Source organism: Trachemys scripta, chromosome 11 (genome assembly GCF_013100865.1).
Source record: "Trachemys scripta elegans isolate TJP31775 chromosome 11, CAS_Tse_1.0, whole genome shotgun sequence".
NCBI lineage: Eukaryota > Metazoa > Chordata > Testudines > Emydidae > Trachemys > Trachemys scripta.
Window position 1 is genome coordinate 58,046,602 of NC_048308.1, and position 21,812 is coordinate 58,068,413.

The 21,812-nt window shown below is 42.1% G+C and overlaps 1 protein-coding gene across 7 annotated transcripts in view; it reads right to left on the reverse strand.

Annotated features, from left to right (window-relative positions):
• The window catches only part of RAPH1 (Ras association (RalGDS/AF-6) and pleckstrin homology domains 1), a 157,744-nt gene that overhangs the window by 18,633 nt on the left and 117,299 nt on the right, over positions 1–21,812 (reverse strand). For all 7 annotated transcript variants that reach the window (XM_034785144.1, XM_034785143.1, XM_034785140.1 and 4 more), the window contains 6 exons: positions 19,766–19,843; positions 16,036–16,195; positions 9,616–9,737; positions 7,544–7,609; positions 6,281–6,424; positions 4,285–4,395 (listed from right to left, as the gene is read on the reverse strand). In XM_034785144.1, coding sequence (XP_034641035.1) covers positions 4,285–4,395; positions 6,281–6,424; positions 7,544–7,609; positions 9,616–9,737; positions 16,036–16,195; positions 19,766–19,843 — 681 coding nt within the window. The remainder of the gene's footprint in view (positions 1–4,284; positions 4,396–6,280; positions 6,425–7,543; positions 7,610–9,615; positions 9,738–16,035; positions 16,196–19,765; positions 19,844–21,812) is intronic.

Sequence of the window (21,812 nt, forward strand, 5' to 3'; positions counted from 1 at the left end):
TGGTTGGCACGATTACTTTTATTAACAGTTTAGCACAGTTACTTTTATTAATATTTTAAATACAAAAGCCTGTAAGATGAAAACTAGCTAATATTTCTGCTTCAGACAAACTACTTGCCATTCCCTCCTCCCCTCCACGGAAAAGAAACACAACTCTGCACAGTTTATTTAGAAAAATATTCTATTTCAAATTCAGTCTTTGACACAGATTCAAATAAGAGCAGTATATTTGTTTTTTTCAAATTCTGATGATGGAAGCCACTTTGGCTGGAATACTTGGTCATTTCCCGTTCAGTTTGTAAGAGTTATGCGTCTCACAGCTGCCAGTATCTCTATTAATTCCTTCAACAGATTACGGTTCAGTTATACAAAGGTTTGCTGGATGATTCAAAATATCCCCATTTTCTTTAAGGTTATCTCTTACATACGTCCAAGATCTTTTAACTCCTTTTGAGAACACTTGCTCACACTATATATTCCAATGAACACTGTTGTTTGTGTCTCATTTTGAGTATTTGTGAAATGTGAGACTAAGATATATATCACTTCAGGTGCAGAACATACAATTGGTCTCATTCTGCTGTTGAATCATTAAGCACTCCAGTTTTTACTAATCTTACTATCAATTCCTTTAGCCTATGTGTAGTACAGAAAAAAAACAAAAAAAAACAAAAAAAAACCCAAACACACCCCTGTACAGCTCTGCTCAGAATGGAGGCATAGAAAAGTTGAATGACTTGCCCAAGATTATGTAGAAACTTAGAAGAAGACACAAAAATAGAGCCCTGAGTGCTGATTCCAGTTCTCTGTCCCAACATCTGATCTAAAAAAATTTCTGAACTTTCTGTCTCAAATTGTACCATAGCTAAAAAGAAGTTCTCCCTAAAATCTAAACTTCAGGATCAAAGCATTAATGTTATAACTTGGCATACAAAAGCTACAGCCCACATTTGAGGGCAGATTCTGCCACCCCTAGTACTTTTCTAAATCACTGAAACTACTTGTGCAAGGTTCACACATGAGTAAGAGGGGCAGAATCTGGATCTTAATGATCAAGATTTGACTGCTTTGGTAGAACGTGTGCAATCTGGGTTTTTTTCTTTCAAACTGCCTGAATGTAAGTAGCACAAAATTGAATAGCTATAAATAAACCTTCAGTCTGTGAAACACTGCTTCACACTGCTGGAATGTAGGTGAGAGAAGGCCCAACACTACTTAAAATCTCACGTTAACTGTCTGGTGACATACCACCACCATATTTCACTTACACCTCAAAAAACACTATAAAAATTAGACCAGCTAACCCCATCACATGCATTTACTTTAACAACTCACTGCAATTCTCTAAAAGTAATGGGAAATTTTTGATTTGTTAAAATTTGTGTTAAGATTTTTTCTATGGCTCCATTTACACTCAGAATGGTAAGAAAACAATTTTAATAAATTTATTCCAGTAAGATTTGGCCCAGTACACTGGCTGGCCAAGAAGTTATAGAAAACAGCTCAATGAGAGCCACATCTGAATCATGTAGACAGGAAATGACTACCGCTATGATTATGTCACTGAGGTCAAAGAAGTCAGGGAATCTGTGACTTCCAGCGACCTCCGTGACATTTTCTACCCCGGGGCTGGATCTCCCAGGTGGCCCCCCCACAGCTCCCAACCCCTGCCCTGGTGGGGGGGTCCTGCAGCTCCCAGTTGCAGTGGGGGATTCCCACCCCATAGCTGCCCCGGCGCAGCAGGGAGACCCTGAAGTTCCCAGCCGCAGCAGGCAGCGGGGTGACTCCCTGGAGCTCCCGGGGGAGGGGATCTCACAGTAGCCCAGGTCCTGCAGGCGGAAGAGGCTCACACTCGCTGCAGGTGGAGGGAACCCCCCGAAGCTCCCTGCCGGCATGTGCAGTTGGGGCCCCCCCTAGAGCTGCTTGGCCACTGTGCAGGGGGAGATCCCGGAGATCCCACAAATTGCAGCAGCGGGGGACCCCGGAGCCCCAGCAGCTTTGGGTGTTGTACCTGCCTCCCTATCCATTTTGACAGGGATATTTTTAGTGGAAGTTAGGGACAGGTCACGGGCATCCATGAATTTTTGTTTATTGCCTGTGACCTGTCCATGGCTTTACCAAGAATATCTGTGACAAAATCTTAACCTTAGAAATGACACACTGGAAACGCAGGCATGATCTGTACTTGCCTTGATACTCTGCATTCTGGAAATCAATTTACATCAAATAATCTATAAATATCCACAAGTACTTAAATCTCTGCTTTTAATTGCTCTCAATTATCTGCAGAGGAATCATGTGTCAATAACTTAAGAGGACATGAAAAAGAATTTTCAGGTTAGATTTTAACTAATGTTTCTTAACCCAAATATGAAGTAAGTATTTTTACCTCTAACTGTCCACAAATATATGATAAAGTGTCTCATGGAAAGATATCATCTTTCCATAAAGTTTGTGGACATGCACTAGAATAACTGACATGTCTGCTGTTTGGTCATCGCATATGCAATGAAATGTGAGATGTGACCGATGACAGAAAACAAGTAACCCTACTCCTGTTAAAGGGGAACAATACCCATTATCCCAGGAGTGGCGCCAGAGTTTTTGCCGCCCTAGGCGGCAGCGCTCCTCTGAGCATTCGGCGGCAGGGGTCCTTCCGCTCCGCGTCTTCAGGGCACTTCGGCGGCGGGTCCCGGAGCGAGTGAAGGACCCGCCACCGAATTTTCGCCAAAGACCCAGAGCGGAAGGACCTCCCGCCGCCGAATTTCCGCTGAGGACGGCAAAATGCTGCCCCCCAAATCCTGCCGCCCTAGGCAACCACTTAGGGTCGCCTAGTGGAAGCGCCGGCCCTGCATTATCCTCATTCAAGCACCATTTTTAAGTTCATGAAGAAACATTTCTTACCATGAACACAGTGAAAAACTGTTTCAAAATAATTTTGAGTCTACCACTGCCAACACCATTTCTAACATAAAAATATGGGAGTTGAATGGAATAGATCCGAAGAAAGCCTGTCACACCTTAAAGACACCTGACAGCATTTCAGCTATTAACTCTGTGGTTTAAGATCAGAGCTTTAACTAAAATGTTGCAATTGGGCAACTGCTTTAACCACATTTGTTTCCTTTACTACGTGCCCCCATTTGCATTCCCCTATATGAATTTTTCAAATTAGATCCTTCTCTGGCATGCAGTGTTCCTAAAGAACACATAAATAACTCATCTTTGAGTTTTTTGTAAAAAGGACGTGAGGCTGGTGTATACATTGCAAACTTTACCCTTTAGGCTTAAGGTAGTTTAATCTATGAAAAAGCTTATGATACTATTGAAGGTTTCTAAGGACGTTTCCCTCCTACACAAAAATGAGCAAAATCAATGTCACTGCAGCTTCTGAAACTGCCACAGCCTAAGCACATTCTCTCCTAGCCCATAGGCCCAGGGTAGGTGTAAATATGGCCATCACCATGGGTATGAAATGAGCCCCAACAAGAAAAGGGATAGGTATTCTTGGGACAAAATGCTCCAGTCCATGTCCCCTCCTGCCTATCAGCATCCTGGAAAGCTTCTCCCTTTCCCCAAACACATGGCAGCATGATACCTCACTGGCCACCTGACTCCTGGCAGCATTGTAACCGTGTAACCACTCTGTGCGGGACAGAGGAGAACACATTGTGGGACCTTTTGTTTCAAGCATTTTTATTTTTTTTTATTGCAATTGTCAGTGGGAACATACTATATAACGTAATACTTTCTAAGCTCCTTCTCGGCCCTTTTGTATGTGTGTAGATCATTTATAGAGAGGAATCAGCCAGCTATGTGGGGGTGGGGAACAGCAAAGACCTCTGCAGCTAGTTCTCCCTTCTGCATTGCTCCACTGTTGCACTTTATCCCACTCTGTTCCATGTACTAGGAGGTAGCATAACACACAATAGAAATGTATTTTTCAGTGTATTTAATGAGAATATCACTTGCTCTAGGTTTTCTAGAAATGTATCTTTAAACAGACTGAATTTTTTCATAATTAAAGTTGTATTCCCGACTGAAAACTCTTGGTTAATTTTCCATTAGTTACAGCATTGTGGAAAGCACGCTCTGCATTACAGCCTATCTCAGCATCCATTAACTTTCTGTATTAATTCCTCTTACCTCGTCACAACTAGAACCTAGTTAGAAGAATCTAGCTGTTGGAGGACTCTAGACAAAAGTAGCATGTATTTAAAATTCCTAGAGCACCTTTATACTTGCTCTGTTTGGTAAAACACTTAAAAACATATAACAAGTTACCTTCAGCACTAAACAGTAATCTGTAGGTGCTTTGTACTTGTTCCGATAGTCCTGTCCGTAGTAAACATTGACATGATCTAGCTGAAGAAAGCACACCAGATCTCGCGAGACCTATTAAACACAGAAATATTCAGTTATGAAAAATTAATAAGGAAAATCAAAGCCACAATGAAAAACCTTGATTTAAACACTGCCAACTCTTCACTCCTAGGCCTGATCTACACACAAAGTTGCACCAATTTAACTAGCAGTGCAACGTTTCTCCAATTTTGCTAAACTGGGGGCAACTATGTGTGAGGACACTCTTACTTTGGTTCAAGTTGGCAAGCTAAGCCAACGCAAGCATGTGCCCACATGTACAGTTGCACTGGTCTAACTAAAATGAGCCAGTTGAATTGTGGGTGTAGGCAACCACTTAGACTGGAACGACAAAGAGCAAAGCACATTAATCCGAGTGGATGCACCAGTTCCAAGAAGCTACATTAACGAACAGTTAGAACTGAACTAAAACAAGAAATCGGTGCTACTGAAATTCAGTAACCGCTAATTTTCCAAGGACAAAATCCCTGTATCTGAATTTTAACCAGTAAGAAGTCTAAAAAGTGAAGAATTACGTATCACAGATGGAGGAAAATACTACAGTTATCTGAAATAACTTGCCAGCACGTTCCAAAATGTTTAAGATGTTTCTTATTCCATTCACATGAAAAAACAGTATTGTTAATTAAAATGTTGAATGAATCATTAAGACTAACAAACAATATGCCAAGTGGAATAGGTCTATACAGCAAATCCTTGCATAAGGTTTTATTTTTTTAACTAGGATATGCTTTTTCAAATCTGTGTATTTTTTGCGCATTATTAGTTCAAAAATTATTTGTTTGTTTCTTTTGACAGTATTATATTCCAGGCCACCACTGAAACCTAAAATGAGCAGAGGGTCAACAGGAAAAGTCACATGGGGAACTCTTCAGCAGCTGCCGGTAATATAAGCATTCATTCAGAACCTCACTGTTTTAAGATTTCATATTCAAGTATTTCTGATTGTAAGGTACACCCTTTTTACATGGTGTCTTATATGTAGCTTGTCTAATGAAATGGAAAGCCTCAAAGAGGAAGACTAATATTTGAAATTTACTTAGTTCTATGGGGAGCCAATGTACTGATCAGAACAGAACACTGGGCTGGGGTTTATTTGCTTTTGGTGACCAGCTGTTAGGAGGTGAGCTGCTGTGTTTTGGACCAGCCATTTCCAGGTACAATGAGTTGCAGTAAATCAGCCTGGAAGTCACGAAGTCAACAATCAGTGCAGCAATTTTCTATTTTTCCTCCAGTATAGTATGATGTCAACATAGAAAACAAAGTTGTAGAAATCATGCAGAAAAGGTATGATCTACATTGATTCCAGAAACTATGGTTGAAAATAGACTAAAAAGAAACCCTTGAATATGAACTACTCAAAACAGTGCCATTTGGTAGTCTGAATGACTCAAACTTTCCCTGGCACATATTAGTCAGGGACACACTAAAACTTGTAGTGTCACTTAGTCCTTCACCTGTGAAAAAGGTCTATGGGATTAGGCAGGAGAAAAGAAATCAAACTGCCCTGACTGTACATACACACACACTTTTTAGGAGAACTATTCTACTCTGAACAAACGTATGCTGAGCTCTTCCAAATGGAAGATCCTTGTGATCTCAATTTTGAATTGGGGGTCAGATTGTTTTACATCAAATCCTTCTTGAATAAATTATTGTTCATTTATATTTTAAAGCTATGTTTTTAATTGATGGATTGTAATGATAATCTAAGCAAGAGCATAGTGCAGCCAAAATTCTGAAGTAATATTCAAGGCTCCTTTTACCCATACACATTTAAATTATCAAGAGGATGTTCATTTTGCTTGAGTTTTTCGTTCATTACCAGACGGCAGGTTGAAATTAGACAATCACTCTTAAGAGCTATATTTTATAAAAGTAAAACTAAAGAAGACACCTTTGCTTTTCCTTTAGGGACATAGTAGATTCCAGAAGCTCGCAAAAGAAAATAACGCTTCTTCCAAGACTTCTTGCCATCATCTTTCAGCCACAGGACTCCCTCTATTTCTGGCACAGTTACAGAACTGCCACAAAAACATTCCTAGAGAGAGCCAATGGCAGTATAGAAAAAAAGAGAACATATAAAAACATATTAATATTTTAAAATGATGAACTGGACTGGGTTTAGAAGCCTGGGGGTTGAAATCCTTTATTCATCTAGAGAATATACACCTCTACCCCGATATAACACTGTCCTCGGGAGCCAGAAAATCTTACCGCGTTATATCGAATTTGCTTTGATCTGCCGGAATGCACAGCCCTGCCCCCCGGAGCGCAGCTTTACTGTGTTATATCTGAATTCATGTTATATCGGGTCGCGTTATATAAGGGTAGAGGTGTATATAGCATAATTAGTGACTGCTCCACTCAGTTCTAACATGAAGGGTAATTATGAGTATGTGCCCATTTGAACTTTGCGTCTGATTTAATAGTTCTCCCCTCTGTACAGAATGCCAATAAAGGTGCTACTTATTGACAGGTGTGAAGGTTTCTTAACCAATGCTTATCAGTAATAGTCCCAAAAGTGCTCCAATGGCTTTAACCAAACCTGAAAGACATGGGCCCACACCTCAGCTGTACAATTTCCCAGGCATACACAAAAACCTCACTAATAGTCAGTGGGCCCAACTATGATCCATCTTGTGTGTATTTTGCTATTAGTGCTATCAGCGGAAATGTAGGTCACACTTTATATTAAGGTTCCGTTTATTAAATAGATGATAAAAGCATTACAGATGTTATAATCATAATCCAGAATTGACTGGTATATGCTACAGAAAATTACAAGCATGGGGTGGGGGGGCTCAGTGTTCACTGAGCAGTGTTCACGCTCACCGTCAGTACCTGGTCTGGGGAAGCCAATGATCTAACCAGCAGACCAAATTTGGTAATTAAACCTGGTCATGTGCCACATGAAGCACGTTGCGCATATGCTAAGACGACGACAAGCATAGCACAAGGTGGGGTTATAGATGGTCAAATGCCATGGCTATAAGCAATCTTTTGACCTACTGGACTCTAACGATCTATAAAAAACATTTAATCATTTATTAAGTCATTAATAATTTATCATTTATACACTATTTATAAATATAAATTGAAGTCTAATTTTAAACATTCATTTACATATTATGAATTCTTTTTGTTTTAGTTGTCTTACCTCCAGCAGCACTTCTTTATTTCTGTCTGCCATCTCAGAGGTTTCTTTTTTCCCCAGCAGGTAGTTCTATAACAAAAGAAAATGAAAGGATGAAACTTCTACTGAAGTTTTGAAGTCAAACCAAGTTATCTTTTTCACTTCCTCGTGCTGATAAGAGTTTAGCTTTTCTAAGACCTGTCTGGTCCACTAGTACAGCTAGATAATATTTAAAAAAATGATTTTGGAGCAAAATTGAGACTCATGTGGTAGGTTGCTAAAGAATAAAAGAAACCAAAATATTGCATTCTGTAATCTTAAAGGGCTGGAAAAAACCCTTTTGTATTTTCAGGAATATTAGCCAGTCCATGTGACATTACCTTAAGTAAAAGCATCATAAGCTGCAGTTCTCAGCCATCGTGGTTAGCCATAAAGCCAGTCACTGATTGGTGTAATATAAACAGATAAAATTAAAAATCCAGAATAAAAATTAGATGAAAAAAATTTGGGCCTTTAGTAGACTACTCCATCCCATCATTCAATATTCTGGAAGGAGCGGACATGGGACTGTTCTACGCTTTTCCACTCCATCTCTATAGTTTTTCATAATAAATAATAATAATTAATACTTTCTATGAAAGAAAATCATGATAAACAATAACTTCTGAAAAAAGAAGCCAAATAGCAATTGTTTATCCATATGGTGTGTGTCTCATCAGTATGATATAATCCTTTTATCCAGTAAAGTGATTCTGCACTCTTCCCCACCTAAGCTGGAAGGGGTTGGTACACTGACCGTGAGCATCTTCCAGACCCCTTTATACTCACCTGCTCTCTCTGGAAGCAAAACAATATTCATGGTATTAGGTCAGACCAAGGTTTTTAACTGAGTAAGTAACACGTTCATGCTGACTTCCATCTACAGAAGGCCCATTCTTATTACTAATAGCCAGTGACATGTATTGATGTCACTCATGTATTGAGGAATACGCTTTCAAAAGTGACTAAGATTTTGGGTGCCTCAGCCGGAGATCACAGAAAGAGGCCTGATGTTCAGTTCTCGCTGAAAATAGATGCTCCTTATAAAGGTCTCTCAAGTTGGGGCACCGAATATCACTACTCGCTTTTGGAAAGTGAAGCCCAAGAGCCTAGTGTATTAGGTACCTCGCAGACTTAAGAACATGATCCATGCATAGGGTTACCAGATAGCAACTGTGAAAAAACGGACAGGGGGTGCAAGGTAATAGGCGCCTACACAAGAAAAAGTCCCAAAAAACAGGACTGTCCCTTTAAAAGCGAGACATCTGGTCATCCTATCCATACACCCAATATACAGACTAGAGGTTAAGCAAGCAAGTGATCAAGGTGATGTTAAACATGCCTTTGTTAATTCTTTATTTTTCAAATGGTCCTTTGTTTCGATTCCTGATTTTATTTTCACCTCTCTGTCCCCTCAGTGCTGTAGGCCTCTAGCATTACATCATATTCTTTTCATTAATGCTTATAATCAAGAAACCCTAATTAACATCCCTCCATAGTTAATTTTTGAAAAAGAACAGTGACCTTTTTGTTGTTTGATCAGGAAACAGCTGAATGAAGACGGACCCTGGCTTCCTCAGGCATTCGCTCTCCTTATCTCTCTGCCCCTCCCTTGTAGACAGCTGTCTATCCCACAGAATCCATCCAATTCCCCTCACCCTATCCTCGTGAGATGGGGGGGGGGGGGGGCATTGCCAGTCTCCCCAAAGTGATATGTGTCACAACTCAAGCTCAAACCCTTTCCTCCGGACTGTCTAGATGTGAATAGCACTAAGTATTGGTGAGTATTCCATGCAAACTGGTTACATGGGCTGCTATTAATTCCACTAAACTATTCACACACTTAGAAAATGGATTGGTTAGATCATCAAGGATTTTCATTTTGGGGGCTAATCTTGCGCTGACCACAGAGTGTATTCTGGAGGTACTGTTAAAATGCAAAGCTACTGTGTGTGTTTGTACAGATACAAATATCAATATAAAAATGTTGACAAAGGTGCTACCAAGAGACATTTATAAGCTTAAAATTAAGTGAAAAAAATTAGCTTCAGACTTACCTGGGGATTTTTGAAAAGTGCATATTTTTCTATACGTTCCACAAATATAAGTTTGTTTTGACTGTCTCTGGTCCAGTTTAGAAGATTTTCAACTAAATTTTCATGGTCCTCGAAGATTCTTTCTGCATAAACGAGAAAGAGCAAACAAGTAAAAAAAAAAAATTCTACTCTCTCACATTTTGTAACATGACCTCAAAGCAGGATCCAGTAGGTGGATAAGATGTGAGGAAAAAGACAGATATATAGTTAACAGTTTGTTAAAATGGAAGCCAATGGGAGCTGAGAGGACAGTGCTGGGGGAAGGGGCAGCACACGGAGCCGCCTCTCCCCCTCCCCCCAGGGATGTGCAGAGATGTGCCAGCTGTCGGCTGCTTCCGGAAGCGGCATGAGGCCAAGGCATGTAGGCAGCCTGCCTGAGCCCTGCTGTGCTGCTGGACTTTTAGCGGCTGGTAGATCGTGATCACCTGGCAGAGGCTCCAGGATCGACCAGTCTATTGTGATTGACGGGCTGGTGATCACTGTTTTAGAGTGTAAAGAAGCAAATAAAGTAAATGCAGTTTTTTGTTGTTTTTTTTTTTAAAAAGCCCCTAGACCGCTAGGGGGGCAGTCAAAGAGCTGCAAGTTGCCGACCCCTGGGTTAGATGTTTGTATACTTACAATATAAACACAGTACAGTGAAGACCTGAATATTGTATTTTCAGCTATTTATCATCTCATTTGAAATTTATAGTTCTTACATACCCAGGTGACTTTTTTTAAACAAGAATTATGTAAAAATAAAAATGAAAGAACACTCTTGATGTTCTAACTGAAAGATGGTTATATAAAAGTGTGCATAGCTAATTTAGGATCACAGGAAAATTTAGCAAGCCCTACCTCATTTGATTAAAGTGAAATGAGATAAGGAAGCTCAGGAACTTTGCAGGAGAACAGTTGCTCTTCTGCAGAGTCTAGTAGCTGAAAGAGCTTATTAAACTTCATTGCACATTCAGTTCATGAACAATTAATAAGGCAAAAGCAATGTATACCAGTTAGTTCACCCTGCTGTTACTACAGGCTCTGTGAAAAAGGCCCTGCCGAGCCCTTGTCTCCTTCACTATACAATTAAGTATGAATTCTCTGACAAGAGCCTTCCCTCCTTTGCAAAAAGATTTCTAGGTAAATCAGTAGGAACTCTGAGCCATTGACAACTTTGTGCACAATGGCATGCAGGTTTCTTTTTTAGAATTCTGGTGGTGAACTGCTAAATTGTCTAAGCAAACAGGTTTGTGTGTCTATTGTTTTTTGATTCTTCTAACACCCCCATAAGAAATTATATTGAACAATCTAGAATATGAAACTGTCGAGATTGCAAAGTTACCCAGTCAAGACTCAAGAAAGGCCAAAGTTAAAGTTGCAAAGTTAAAGTGCAGCTATGGAGGCTAGCACAAGGGATAATGTTTTATGAATGGACAGAGCTCCACATTGCTGCTTTACAGATGTCAACAAGTGGCACTTCATGAAGTGAGGCTACCGAAACTGCTTGGGCTCTGGTAGAGTGGGCCCTCCTACCATGTGGAGGAAGGTATCAGCTAACTGTAACAGAGCAGGAAGGTGTACTGCTGTTAGAATAATATGGTGGTGAATACACGAGTTTTATAGTTTCGCCTCCATGCAAAGGGAATAAGAATTTGCTCCCCCTTGCTTGCTGACATAGAACACTTATGTTGTCTGACATTACCTAAATATGCAGGAATTGTATGATCAATAAGAATTCTTTGCATGCTACTCGGAGAGCTCTCAGGTTCAGGAGGTTTATGAGCTCGTGTGTTCCTGGATTCACAAGGAGTCCATGTTTCTTGTGTTGTGTGGTTATCCAGATGGGGGGTCTCATCTTAAGAAGGAGGCACCTATCTTCTCAGGTGGGCACAGAGTGAAGGGAACTCTCTCTCCCCCCACGTTCCTGCTCTGACACCAAGCTAGATAGTCCCACACTCTGAAGCGGGGGGTGGGAGAGAGGAAGGGAGAGAGGCAGGGAGCAGGATTAACTTGTCCATATTGTGTCTGCTTGGCATATACACCGTCTGAAGCCAGGCTTGTAGACAGCAAAGCCAAAGTCTCACAAAAGGTGTCATGTAGGTACAGGATCCCATTTGACCAAGGATGATAAGGTTTGAACAAACCAACATCTGCAGGCTCTTTCTGAGATGACTGATTAAATTGTTCATGGATTGGAATCTATACGGAGGGAGATAAGCTCTGGCTCAGAATCCAGAGTCACTCCGATAAATTCTATGGTCTGTGAGGGAACTAAAATGGACTTATCTGCATTCACACAGATTCCCAGTGATGCTAGAGATGAGGTGGTACCACCTAACGAGATCTCCCTGTCCATAGTCATCTCGGTAAGGAAAGACTGTCAAGCCGTGGCAATAGAAGCTTGCTGCCACAAATGAAAGTACCTTCGTAAATGTTGCTATTCTTAAGGGGAGCACCCTGTCTTGATAACAGTTTGGACCTATAGTAAACCACAGCAATCTCCTGTGAGAGGGATGGACATCTATATGAAAATAGTCACCCTTCATGTCAAGAACTGTGACCCTGTCATCTCTAGGAATGGGATTATCGATGCCAAGGTGACTATCCTGAATCTAAATCTGTGGATAAAGACATTGATTTGCCGGAGGTCTCTATCCTCCCTTTTCTTTGGGATGAGGAAATATTTGGAATAAAATCCCTCTCTAAGCTTTCCTCGTGAATGAGTATCCTCTCGTGAGAGTGGTCCCTAAAAAGGGATGGGTAAGGTGGTTTTGGAGGGGAAGAGGAACTCTACAATATAGCCTGAACAGATGGTGTTGATGATATTTGTCTGTTACCCACCAGGTACAGGAAAACTGGGCTAGGCCCCCACCAAAACTGCATGTTGGGGGCCGAAAGAGATGGCATCTCAGTTGGTTTGCAACCCTTGGAGGTCCCATCAAAAGTACTCTTGACTGCAGTTGTGGTTGCAAGAAGGAGGAAAGAAAGCATTGTGTTTAATCCCTCTTCTGCTTCTGCTGTGGTTCATATACCTTTGATGGTAGAAGGGCTGTGGTACTGGTCTAAACTGCTTATGATACTTCATCTTCAGTGCTGGTGTATATATACACCGAGGGAGCAGAGGGTTGCCCTTGAGCCTTTCAATGAACAGGATGACTCAGGGTATGTCTACACTACGAAATTAGGTCAATATAGAAGTCAATTTTTTAGAATTTGATTTTATACAGTCTATTGTATATGTCCACACTAAGCGCATTAAGTCGGAGTGCGTCCTCACTACCGCGGCTAGCATCGACTTACAGAGCGGTGCACTGTGGGTAGCTATCCCACAGTTCCCGCAGTCTCCGCTGCCCATTGGAATTCTGGGTTAAACTCCCAATGCCCAATGGGGCAAAAACTTTGTCGCGGGTGGTTTTGGGTACATGTCATCAGGCCCCCCTCCCACCCTCCTTCCACGAAAGCAATGGCAGACAATTGTTTCACGCCTTTTTTCCGGGGTCCTGTCCGCCGGACCCGCTCAGCCTGCTGCCTGCCTGGATGATCGGAACCCCAGGCAGGCAGCGGGCTGAGCGGGGCCAGCGGACGGAGCCCCAGACCGGCAGTGCAAGCTGGAGGCTTCTGCCTCAGGCTGCTCTCCCAGCCGGCAGCACCGCACGGTCGCACCTACCCCAGCTTGCCCCTTGCTCATGAAGCCTGGACAGTAGTAAGGAGCAGTTCAACTTGTGGAATGACAAATCCAGAACAAAGGATTGCACTCTATGGGCCACGTTAAGATTATTTCAGAGTCCTAGATAGCATTTAGTCCCTATAAAAGGCTTCATGAAAATCTCCCCCCGCCCCTAACAAAAATGTTAATTTATCAGAGCAGCTGAAAGGGTAAGGAACCTGGGACTATAACTTAGAGAGAGCTTCCATATTATTTAACTCATAATTAATATAATTCAAAGTAAAATTTCACAGCCTGAACACGTTCTGTTCTAAGACTAAAAATGTAGGAGGAGAGTCAGAAAAAGGAACAGTGACCTGTTTCTGCCCGGTTTCGAACTGGGGATGTTTCGTGTGTTAGGTGAACATGATAAACACTACACTACGGGGCTTTCGCGTGTTAGGTGAACGTGATAACTCCTGCACTACAGGGCTTCTCTTTTTTTGCCACAGACTTAGCCGAATGCACAGGAATGTTTTCTCCAGCTACAGAAGCAGGGCTGGCTCCAGCGTTTTTGCTGCCTGAAGTGGGGGGTGAGGGAGGTGGGAGAGAGGCGGAAAGAAAAAGAAAAAACAAAAAAGCCGCGATCGGCGGCACTCCGGCAGCAGCTCTACCGCCGCCGCTTCATTCTTCGGCGGCAATTCGGCAGCAGGTCCTTCCCTCCGAGAAGGACCAAGGAACCCGCCGCCAAATTCCCGGACGTGCCACCCCTTTCCGTTGGCTGCCCCAAGCACCTGCTTGCTGCACTGGTGCCTGGAGCCAGCCCTGTACAGAAGCTACCTAATGCAATGTCTATCTAGGGCCTTCCTGCTCACAAAGCGGTCATGCCCCCGCCCAAGGTGACAGCGCGGAGTGTATGTGACACAGCCACCTGGCTCAGGCAGGATCGCTAGCGAGGCATGATACTTTTGCCGTTAAGCAAACACAGCAATTCTTTCCTGGCCTCTGCCACTGAATGCCTCCATTCATTATGCTGTGCCCTATCAGTGCGGGAGGACTGCATGAGCTCAGAAAACGTGTCATCGCAAGTGCGTTTTTTCCACCTTCTAATCTGTGATAACCTCCGGGACGGAGAATGATAGAGGGAGCGTAGAAACATTCTGGGGGGACTGCATGATCACTTGTGCTGCTGAGTTCACCACGCTGGCCAAACAGGAAATGAAATTCAAAAGTTCCCCGGGCTTTTCCTGTGTACCTGGCTAGTGTATCTGAGTTCAAAGTGCTGTCCAGAGTGGTCACAATGGAGCACTCTGGGATAGCTCCTGGAGGCCAATACTGTCGAATTGCATCCACACTACCCAAATTCGACCCGGTTATGTCTATTTCAGCGCTAATCCCCTCGTTGGGGAGGAGTAAAGAAATCGATTTTAAGAGCCCTGTAAGTCGACAAAAATGGCTTCGTCATGTGGACTGGTGCCGGGTTAAATCCATCTAACGCTGCTAAATTCAACCTAAACTCATAGTGTAGACCAGGGCTCAGTCTTTTAGCTAAATAAGTTATTTCCGTCAAAGGGCAAGTCCTTCACATTGGATTGAACTTCGCTGAGGCAAGTCAGGATTCCTGACACATCACGATAGTTGCCATTATCCTGAGGCTGCATCAACTGCAGCCTGTAGGGATGTTCTAGCCACCAATCTACCCTCCTCGATAAGCACTTGAAATTGACTGCTATCCTACTGAGGGAGCTTGTCTCTGAATTACAAAATTTTAGAGACACTGATACAATCACACTGACAACAAAGCCAGGTAATTGCAGACTGGTGGATGAAAATATTTGTTATGAGTAGGTCCACACATTTGGCCCCTTTATCTGAAGGAGTGGGCTTTGTGTGGTGTTTCCTTTTCCTTTCAGTGGCCACTTGAACCACCAAAGAGTTTGGGACAGGATGAGAGAACAAAAACTGTCCCCTTGGCTGGGACATACAACTTCTTTTCTGCCCTCTTAAGAGTAGGTGCGCATGTTGCTGGAGTATGACACGTGACTTTGGCAGGCTCTAGGATGGCCTCATTAATGAGCAGCATCACTCTACTAGATCCCACATTCTGCAAAATATCCAGGAATGTGTGAGATGTCTTGTGAATTTCCTCCAGAAGGGTTTTGTCACCACCTGCCATGCAACCTTAGGTGTCCTTGCTCTTGTAGCTCCCAATCTGGGCTGCTCACAAACAGCATGCAGATCACCCCAAGTGTCCTTATAGATCTACACCCCTGATCCAGCAACTCTGACCCCATCAGCCTGTCAGCAACATACCAGCCACACACTGGTTTCCAGCGGCCTTGGTTACTACCTTCAGGGTGACCCCAACACACGCCCAGTTCCAAATTTCCCGCCCCCTCCAAATATGTGTTCTGCATTGTCCAACCTTCTCCTAGACAGTTCAGCTATTAGAGGCCTGTTGTCCTAATAAGGGGTCAATGTACAACGGTTTGCTACTTTAATTGGAGTTCATTTAACTATAAAGAGACAGATTTTAAGTGAATACAGGTACAAGGTATTAAAGTCAGAAATGGTTGCAGAACTCTAAACATAACCGACAATCAAAATGATGAAAATTTATTCCAGAGGCTGATGAACACTAACAGTTTTATGGATTAATAATATTTAAATTAGTATGAAGTCCATATGGACAAATGCTAAGTGAACTGATAATAAGATAAAAAGTAGGAATCAAAATTATTAACATGTTTACTTACCCATTTGTAATTCAGATATGGTTTCTACCAGTGACCAGTCTAAACTGTAGCCACAGTGGGATTTGTCCATCAGATTGTCCAGTACTTGTCTTACTGTCTGTCTCTCATCCACCATCATAGTTTTGGAGCTATCATCAGACATGTGAACTCTGATTACCAGCTGTGACCCGAAGGGGAAGAAAAATAACAGGGATTAATTTCCCAAATATATTTCTTATTGAACCTAAATTACAAAAATAAAGTTTAGCTCATATAGAGTTTATATCAAAATCAATTCCTTCTCCCTTAAAGATGCAAAGAGCCATATTTAATAGCTAGATGTTCATTTCAAAACCCACTCATCAAAACGTCGTGTTCCTTTTGTAAAAGGAAAAAAATCTACAATATGTAGTTTTATTTTAGTTATGCATTAAAAAACCCAACATATTGCCAAAAAAAGAAACTTGTCTTCACACAAGCTTGTCTCAAGCAACTAGATGCAAGCACAAATGCCTTGTATAAATTCATATGAAATTTTACGCATTGCTCTTTTAAAAATTGATACAATGATAATTTATTTCCATTGATCTACCGGACGACTAATTTTTATTAATTACTGTTTTCATTCTTATGAAAAAAAAGAATGCAAGGCTAACGTGTTGTTATTAATTGAAAATGATATAAAAGGAGAGTTTTGTGTATTGTTGCTATTGCTCATAAATTTGTATTTTTCATTTTTTTAGCATCTAGATTTTCCTAACTAACTTTGTCAAAACCAACAAAAAAAGCATATAAACTCAGAGTTTAAGGTCAGACGGGACCATTATGACCATCAAGTCTGACCTCTTGCACATTGCAGGCCAGAACCTTGCCCACCCACTCCTGTAATAGACCCATAACCTCTGACTGAGTTAGTGAGATCCTCAAATCATGATTTAAAGACTTCAAGTTACAGAGAATTCACCATTTACTCTAGTTCAGGGGTCGGCAACGTTCGGCACGCGGCTCGCCAGGGTAAGCACCCTAGGGGGCCGGGCCGGTTTATTTACCTGCTGATGCGGCAGGTTCGGCCGATTGCGGCCCCCACTGGCTGCGGTTCGCTGTCCCGGGCCAATGGGGGCGGCGGGAAGCCGCGGCCAGCACATCACTCGACCCGCGCCACTTCCCGCCGCCCCCATTGGCCCAGGACGGCGAACCGCGGCCAGTGGGGGCCGCGATCGGCCGAACCTGCCGCGTCAGCAGGTAAATAAACCAGCCCGGCCCGCTAGGGTGCTTACCCTGGCGAGCCGCGTGCCGAACGTTGCCGACCCTTGCTCTAGTTTAAACCTGCATGAAGTGAATCATATTACTGGTCGAAGTACATGAATATTTGAAAACTCATCTCCAGAGTACGGTATGTCCATAGTATTTTAGCATCCCTATTTAGTTAAAAAACCCAACACACTTAAAATATATAGTATGAGAGCCATACAAGGAATTCAGGTCTTAAGTATGATTAAAAAGTCACAATTATACATAAATACATGGAACACAATACAAGTGTCTTTCCAATTATGATGGGCAATGCAAGTAGCATATAGCTTTAATTTAAAAATTTGCAAGTCATAAGACTTCCGCCACTTTCTCCCACATTTTGCATAAATATTAGTCTTTCACTGATGGGGCAATCAAACAAACAAGCAAAAAGTTCTCTATTTTAAATTGTCTTTACTTGGAACAGGGCCGGCTCCAGGCACCAGCTTGGTAAGCAGGTGCTTGGGGAGGCCTCTCCGGAGAGGGGCGGCAGGTCCAGCTATTCGGCAGCAATTCGGCAGACGGTCCCTCACTCCTGCTTGGAGCGAAGGACCTCCTGCCAAATTGCCGCCGCAGATCGCGATCGCAGCTTTTTTTTGGGCTGCTTGGGGCGGCCAAAACCCTGGAGCCAGCCCTGACTTGGAAGGTGTGTGGAGAAAGCAGCACTGTTTTAAAAAACTTAACTGCTAATTCCCTGCTGTTTCACTATTACTTTAAAAAGAGGGCAGTGTCCATATAAAAATTATACCTCAATCTAATCTGTTGCCTACACTAATATAATAAAACAAAGAATGTTAGAATCTTGTTTCCACATTTTATGCTATTGATTACTTTTTTCGCACCTCACTCAGCTTGCAAAGTTAAAAAATGTTAGTTGATTTGTTCTGAATTCTCACACTCTAGCACAAAGTTGTAGCATTTGATTTGCAAATATTAAATATGGCATGTTTAAATATTAACATTTTTCAGGGATTTAAATACTGGACATTATCCTGTTAATATTAAGAGATACAGATTTATTAAACATATCTAAATATTGGCCCTAAATTACTTGACAGTGTCCCTAAATTTGGAGGCAACATCTTTACTACATTTGACATAGCATCAAGGCCGGCTCTAGGCACCAGCAAACCAAGCATGTGCTTGGGGCGGCACATTTTCAGGGGCGGCATTCCGGCCTTTTTTTTTTTTGCGCTTCAGGTGGCAAAAGCCTAGAGCCGGCCCTGGCAGCAGCAGCACATCGTGCGCAGGGGGCGCCCTGGGGCCACTGTGGTTTGCACCGTGAGAGCAGCGCCTGCACTTTGTGGCTGGGCCGGGCAGGCTCCAAGCGAGAGACACTCGGGCTGGGGGCTGCCCCGCGGGCACTAAGCTGCCTGCAGGTGCTGGAGGGCAGCCGCCCCCCAGTGCTGCAGCCGGGGCTGGGCGAAGCAGCCTGAGCTGCCCAGGGACTGTGGCAGGGCTGCCAGAAGCAGCAGCGGGGCCATAGAGGGCGGGGCGCTGCCGTGCGGGGCCCACGTCCCGCTCTCCGGGGCTCCGCTCCCTCTGGGGCTGCCCTGCCCCAGCTCCTCAGCCCCCTGCCGGGGCGGTCCCCTGGCTCTGCCCTCCTGGGTCCCAGCCGGTCCTGGAGACAGGAGCCCTGGCTTGAGGGACCCTGGGCTGAGGCACGTCCGGGAGCCTCGCTGCTTACTCTGACCCTGCCAGCGCCGGATGAGGGGGGAATGGGTAGAGTCAGCAGTGGTGGGGAGGAGCCCAGGGCTGGGGCGGCAGGGGGAGCCCAGGGCTGGGGCAGCAGAGGGTGCGGGAGGTGGAGGGGGGGAGAAAAGAGCCCAGGGCTGGGGTGTGGGGCAGCCAAAATTTTTTTTTGCTTGGGGCGGCAAAAAAACCTAGAGCCGGCCCTGCATAGCATCAAACACTGTCTATGTTTTACAATCACTACTCTTCTGCCTATTATTATTATTATTATTATTATTATTAAGTAAAGGAGGGTTTGTATCTTGCGAACTGGAAGTTGGAGAGCCTGATACAAGTATATTGAATGAGAGTCTATAAAGAGGACAAGACAATTTGAAATGTGAGGCTACTGAACAGGCAAAGACAACTGAATAAGGCTGGATCTCTGTTTCAGATGTGAATGCACATTGCCAAAGTCTTTTAAATCTGTATCTGGCTGTAGAATAAGCTACTTAGAAAAACATGATGCCACATCATATAGTGCAAGTTCTTGATTAAGCCCTGACTGGATGAGAAAAGGAATAGAATAGTTACTTAAAATTTGAATAATCTAACTACAGATCAGAGAGCAATGTCCCTCAAAAGAAAAACTGAACGTAAAAAGAAGTCTTTTTTTTATTAAAATAGTTTAAGGGTAATTAACAGAGAAGAGCAGAATTGAACCCATATTTTCTGATTCAATAAGGATTACCTAGGCATCATGTAAAATAATATAAATATAGCTTACCTTTTTCACTTGTGCCTCTTTAATCTTTTCCAAAGCAACCCTGATCTTCTCAGCTTTCAGTTTAGCAGCCTGCTCTTCCTGTGGGGATACAGCATACCAGTTAAACAAATGTCAGTCTGATTTTAGGACTTCAAAGCTTTGAATTATGAGGTTACCATAGGGTAGAATTTGAGAAGGAATACTAGTTTCCCCCACTGGCAACAACCGCTACTGTGGAAATTAAAGGAACAATCATTGATGCTGAAAAAAACGACTACTTTTAAGATGCAAAGACTTCCTGTATCTGTCTGATATACACACAGATCAGACCCTGTGGCTTTGAAGACAGAATACAATTGTTTTTCTGCACTTTGCCAGCCAATATTGCATCATTCCTTTGCATTCTACTTTTTTCTTTTGCATCCATCAATTACTGAATGCTTTAATTTGCCAAAGATTTATGACAGTCCCAGCTCATACCATATTTGCCAACAGTACAATTAAACACATCCAACAGATTTTCAGTTTATCAAAGTTAACATCACAATGAGAGATACCATAGCTTACTGTTACAGACACTTCCATTAAATAGTATTCCACGCTATTCCAGTCTGTTAAGGAAGCTTTTAACATGTTAAACCGCTTGGAAATAGCTCAATACTTGCACACTACACCTTTCATCCATGTTCCATACTATGTTTTTTTTTTTTTTTTTTTGAGGAAAAAGTGTTCAGATCACCAAATGTAAGAAGTTAAACCTTCTTCTTTGATACTCTTCCTTTTAAAAATCTAAGTTTGTTACAATTTAAAGCACATTAAAAACCCAAGGAATCTGAATCCATTCTAGCTCTTAATTGCTTTTCATAAAGAAACCGGTATACTGCAACATTACTAATACTTACTTTCAATCTCCAGCAATCAGCCTATATAATATTACTATTGCAATAGAGTTGAAGTGATCTGCTGAAACAAGAAACCACTTCTGCAGAACCTCTGCCTGCAGGTTTCAAATTTCAGAATTCTAAGATTTGGATTACTATAGCGTGAAGTGTCTAAGAAGCACATAAACCACTTTGTAGAACTCATAATTAGAAAGTCACACAATTAAAAATACTTCTGTCAGTCCCTTCTCAAAAATAGATTGCTTTCAGAGCAAAAGTAGCACAATGACGGAAAGACAGCCCCAACTACAGCGATTAACTCTTTTATCATTTCATTCTACAAATAAAATCACTAAGCCGCTTCTCTGTTACACTGTTTGGATGAAGTTGCCTTTTATTTACTGACAAAGATTCATCCATCTTCAAATCTGTGCAGCACTTCATTAGGAGTAACACTGTTACTGGCATTTTTCACTTCTGTGAAGCCATTGTTGTTATTCTCATCCTCTGGAGTGGCTCCTTCCTAGGCGACTTTGTCTTACTCGTACTTAGCCACTTTTGTCCCCTCATTCTCAGACTGTACTTCTATACTACACAGTAGAGATGGCAACAGCTGTGGAGGGGTATAGACTTGCTTGTGAGAAACATAATCTTTTTCAATAAGAGGAGCCAATAAGCTGACAAGAGCAGTAATAATTGGGGTTTGAAACATTAGCTGAAAACTCAATTAGACAAAGAACAACGCTTTTTATTAGGCTAGCGAGAGACTCATTTTAATTTATCATAAAGATGGTATCACATAACTAGGAAAGGTTATACCAGAATATATTGTTTAGAAAAAAGGGAAAAAAACAAAAACTAACAGTAAGATATCTGAAAAGATTTTTAAACTTTAACCAAATGACATACAATTCCAGAATTTTAGAGTATTCATCCTACCTCTTAGTCCTGGTTGTTTTCATCCACAAAACACTTGTTATTCAAAAACAAAGAAAAGCTCTATTAAGATTTTTTTTTTTTTTAATTTGGAAGAGTAAGGTTCTACAATTAATCATTTTATGCTCTGGGCTGCTCCTCAAGATAAGAGCAAGATGGACCCTTTATATATTTTTAAGACCAATTTTGAGAAACTGAGCAATTTCTGGCTTTTACAATGGTATCTATGAACTCAACCATAAACCTTTATT